Source organism: Bremia lactucae, linkage group LG14 (genome assembly GCF_004359215.1).
Source record: "Bremia lactucae strain SF5 linkage group LG14, whole genome shotgun sequence".
Taxonomy (NCBI): domain Eukaryota; phylum Oomycota; class Peronosporomycetes; order Peronosporales; family Peronosporaceae; genus Bremia; species Bremia lactucae.
The window spans coordinates 1,205,011-1,209,673 of NC_090623.1; the positions used below are offsets into that span (position 1 = coordinate 1,205,011).

At 46.0% G+C, this 4,663-nt stretch overlaps 1 protein-coding gene across 1 annotated transcript; it reads left to right on the forward strand.

Annotated features, from left to right (window-relative positions):
* Window positions 1–343: 343 nt before the first annotated feature.
* On the forward strand, window positions 344–3,579 carry CCR75_009381 (uncharacterized protein). The gene is made up of 7 exons (XM_067967422.1): window positions 344–1,041; window positions 1,106–1,176; window positions 1,236–2,078; window positions 2,190–2,255; window positions 2,311–2,445; window positions 2,531–2,602; window positions 2,665–3,579. Exons 1-7 carry the CDS (start codon window positions 531–533, stop codon window positions 2,812–2,814), a joined length of 1,848 nt encoding a protein of 615 aa, XP_067816468.1. The 5' UTR covers window positions 344–530; the 3' UTR covers window positions 2,815–3,579.
* Window positions 3,580–4,663: the final 1,084 nt, after the last annotated feature.

Sequence of the window (4,663 nt, forward strand, 5' to 3'; positions counted from 1 at the left end):
CGGGACCATCCGTAAGACCTTGCATGAACACCGTAATCAACGTGTGTGGTATAATGGTCTATACCTATTTATGGATAAGAATTCTGAATATTACTATATAAAGTAATATTCTCCAAATATTATCTACTTTTTAGATAATATATTAATTAACAACCTTTAAGTGTTAATTATATGTGACGATACATACCGTTACAAAGTGACTCATTGAGTCCGAAAGTCTTCCTCTGACTTTAGGAGCGAGGTAGCTCCGCTACCAAACCTGGATTTCGCTACACTGAAAGCCGCTTTCATATTTCGCATGAGTTCGACACATCGCTTTCCCAAAATAATTTTATAACTTTATTTACTATTCACCACGAATTTGCACTCGCAAATATTGCTTGTAAAGGGTCTTATTCTTGCGTTTAAGGCCAGAAATAAACGTTATCTTTCATTAATTAGCCGGTCAGCCGGTCACCAATGCAATTACAGTAGCACGTTCACTTCTTATTCACAAAGATCCTCAACATAGAACCGCCCCGCTCAGTAGCATGGCAAATAGGGAGCTGCTAGACGAGCGGCAGCCATTACTTGGTCCTGGAAGTTCCGGTGCACGCACTGCTGCGCTGTCTCCCAGCACAGGAAGTGCATCCGACCAATGGCGTCGTGCCATCCACCACGGCGAACAGCACCGCCGCCAGTGCACCGACGTTGTTTTTCTAGGAGTGTTTGCCACGTACTGGATTGGGATGGTGGCACTCGCGATGACTGCCTTTTCCAAAGAAAGCAGTGTGAGTTTTGCACAAGAGATCAAAAGCGGCGTGGATTTCCAGGGCCGAGCGTGTGGCGCGCGTCAATTCGTCTACTTTCCCGACTATAAGACAAATCCCGATTTTGGCTTTTGTGTCGATTCATGTCCTCTTCGAAGTGGCGAGCTCCTGACAGTTCAATTACCTGTTAAATCCAATACCAAAGAGGTCAATGGATTGCAAGAGCTGCAACAAGTTCACTTCACGTCGTACGCAACTCACCATTGGGCGTACGTATGTGCCCCTGCCGAAGGTTCGTCGAGGCATGTTTTTTTTTTAAATTTTATAAAAAGATTAAAAAATGTATTGAAATACAGTTAATTCGGAACAGGTGATGATTCGGCAATTGCAAGACTCGTTCGGGCGTTTTGTCGGGGCCCTCGGGAATGTAAGGACGCGACGTGGCTCTGGCTTTAACAAGGACTGATATTGTTCTGTGCAATGTAGTGCTGGCAAGTTTTTTTAATCGCGACGGCCGTGGCGCTTTCAACGGCGGGATTGTATCTCGTATTGTTGCGCTACTGTGGTTGTGTGAGTGTCTTTTTATCGACAGTTGCGATCGAATCGACGCTTGTGTATAGCAGTTATCGACTCTTACATGCCGCATCTGATACCGTGTCGTATGGCAACGATCCCGTGATGCTCAGTTCTCTCCAAATCAGTGCCGTTGTCCTATGCTGCGCCGTGATTCTATTTTTTCTATATGCTGCTGTGAATCTGTCGCGACTGTTGCTTGCAGGGACGTTTATTTCCCACGCCGCACGAGCTTTGTCCGAATTGAAGCGCCTGCTTGTCCTTCCTTTCATTGCCTACGTGCTCTTACTGCTGCTCTTTGCGTGGGGAATCTTTGTCACAATTTGCCTCTTTGGAGCGGGCGACACGTTCACGCGCGTGGCCACGATTCAAGCCACGGTGCCATCTTCTTTTCAAATCGAGACCGAGTCGTTTCAAGTGAGCATGGAGTTGCGGTGGCTTGTTGTGTATCATTTGTGGGGCATGTACTGGTCCGTGACGTTTGTGCTCGCACTATGCGAAATGATTACGGCAACGGCCATATCGCTATGGTACTTTTCTCCCGAGAATCGAATCACAGGTCGCAAAGAGTTTCAAGAGGCCGACCCAGTGTCGTATGCAGCTATTACGACGATCAAGTACCATCTTGGCACGTTAGCACTGAGCTCCAGTAGTGTGGCGCCAGTCGAGCACATTCGCTCGTTTCTATTGTACCTCGAACACAAGAACGAGTATGATGCCAATGCCTTGACTGAGTTCGTAGCCAAGTGCTGTTGCGTACGTTGAAAAGCTGCTTGCATCGTTTGAATCATTCGTGCGTGAAAACCTCATGCTGCAATTCGTATCTGTGACAAGTGTTGTAGCTGCTGCTTTAGACATTGTCTCAAGTATATTTGCAAGGAAGCCGTGTATGTCAGTGCTATTCAAGGCACGAACTTTTATACGTCGGGAAAGGTGCGGTTTTTAATAAAAGATAACGTGGTTTCTGCTAAGAAATGATGCTGCATAGCTGGCTTATACGTTAATATCCTCCAATTTATTACGCGTGGGAGCCCTCAGTCGAATTGGACATGCATCAGTACTTCTTGGAAAACTCATTGTATGCACAACAACAGGACTGATCACGTGGGTTCTTCTCGACGACGTACGTTTCGACGCTTGTGGCAAGTACTGACGTTGATGTTTTCATTGTTTTAACGCGATTGTTGCAACTTTTGTCTGCCAAAAAGACTCCTTCACCCATTCTTTCACTTGTTGCTGTGATGCTATTCTCCTACAGCGTGGCGCACGCATTCATGACGGTAAGCGGCTAGCAACTATACTGTCTTATGTGATATAATCATTCTTACAAGGAAAACGATAGATTTACGAGACATCAATCAATATGCTGCTCATGTGCTTCACGCTGGATGAAAACTTGCACGGCGGTCGCGGAAACTCGGCTCACGCCTCAGCTTCTTTAATACGCTCGGTCGATGACCATTTGCGACCCAAGTGGCAAACTGCTTTATAAATTGCCGAGTACTAGGAGCTTCGGCACCTTATGTTTAAATAATGATCTATGACTTGTTTTATTACTTTTTTATAAAGTATCTTGTGGCCAACCGAAAGTATTAACTCTTGGCGCATTAGCGTTTGCTGGCAAACATTAATTCGATTGCAATAGGACTCGACGCAATCAATTCTTGGTAAACGGCTCATACTCGGCACATTTACTACAATTTAGAGGAACTCGTGTATCTCTATGACTGTTTTATATGCTAAATTAAGGTTTTGTCCAAGTCTCAGGGATAACCGTTACGCCGTGATACACAGCAGCTACCTTCGTTCCAGATTCATCGTGACTAGTACCCCCATTCACTACCTTTGAATATACATTCAACTTCTCTAGAAGTAGCAAGAGATCATGGCAACGTCACCATGTCGCTCTCAGTCCGAGCTCCAATTGAATGCGTTCGAAACGACCACATTTAGAAACTCCAAGTCCGAGCCAGTACTGCAATTACCGCAGCCCACAGACAAGCCACTTCAAAATGTAGCAGCGCCGGCATACGCCTTGGATCACTTGTTGCATGTGCACGATCATCTTATCGAGTCGCCGCGTACTGCGTCATCCTCGTCACTAGTCAGTGGCGAGAGCTCCCGAGCTACAGCTCAATTTCGTAATCATAACCCGTTACGGTGCGATCATAACCGCACGATCATTTCTTCCAGTGAGAATGTCGCAATAACAAAAAACAATTTGTCTCCGAGAACATCGCCGCTTCCGCCATTGGCCGAAATCGATACAAGCTCTTCGTCTACTTTACTCGACAAGTTCCTGAATCGTCATGGCACGTCAATGCCCGAGACTTTAAAACGAAATCCTTCCACTATTATCGAAGATGAAAGGTTGCAAGCATTGAATGTGGTTGTCATGAACTCCAATCTTCCACCGCCACCGTTTGCCAACATGTACGCGTGCGAGTCCTGTCGTGAAGACATTGGATCCCTCTTGTCCAAAGGACGACATCATTGTCGAAATTGTGGCGGATCCTTTTGTGCCGAGTGCTCGACCAAAGTTATTTGTGTTCCGTATCAAGCATACGTGACTCGAGGAGCGCTTCGTGTGTGTGACGGTTGCTACCATCGCATTCAGAATTTCCACAAACAGGTCAAAAGCACGAATGTCACGTGGAGTGGACTACAGCCTCCCGCAATTTCCGATCTTGTCAAGACATTGGAGCTCTCGGACAATGAAGAACCCGTTTCGATCTTTAATTGTGCTCTCTTTCTCGAAACAACTCCTTATTACGGCCACCTTGTGCTCACGCGCAGGCGACTGTGCTTTCTGAGCTACGTCGACGCAATCAAACGAAAAGTTGCGTACGCTCAAATTCTGTCTCTCTTGAAGCCACAGTTTTACTACATCAGTGGCCTTCAAGTCAAGACAAAGCACAAAGAAACGTTTTTTCTAGCCGAGTTCAATGGGTTACGGGACACGTGTTTTCTTCGTCTAGATCAGCTCATTCGAGCATACCAAGAAGCGAGCAAGATTACGAGTATTGGTCCTGGAAAGAGTCCCAGCTCCACGCAACTTCGAAAAGAGGCTCTTGATCGTCGACGCTCGTACAAATTGATTACTGAGCACCTTGGGTCATCGACTTCGGGGTGTGGGGCTATATTGCATCCTTCTCTGTCGTCATCGCCTCTGTCGACGGTTGGATTTATTGATTTTGAACAGAATGATGACAAGGATTTGGCATTGCGCGAGATTATTGAAGGCGATAGCAATACAGATGATAACAAGTCTACTGCTAGTGATGAAGAACCGTTCGAACCGTTGCCACTGGATCCTTTTTTAAGCAAAATGACAGTTCTTT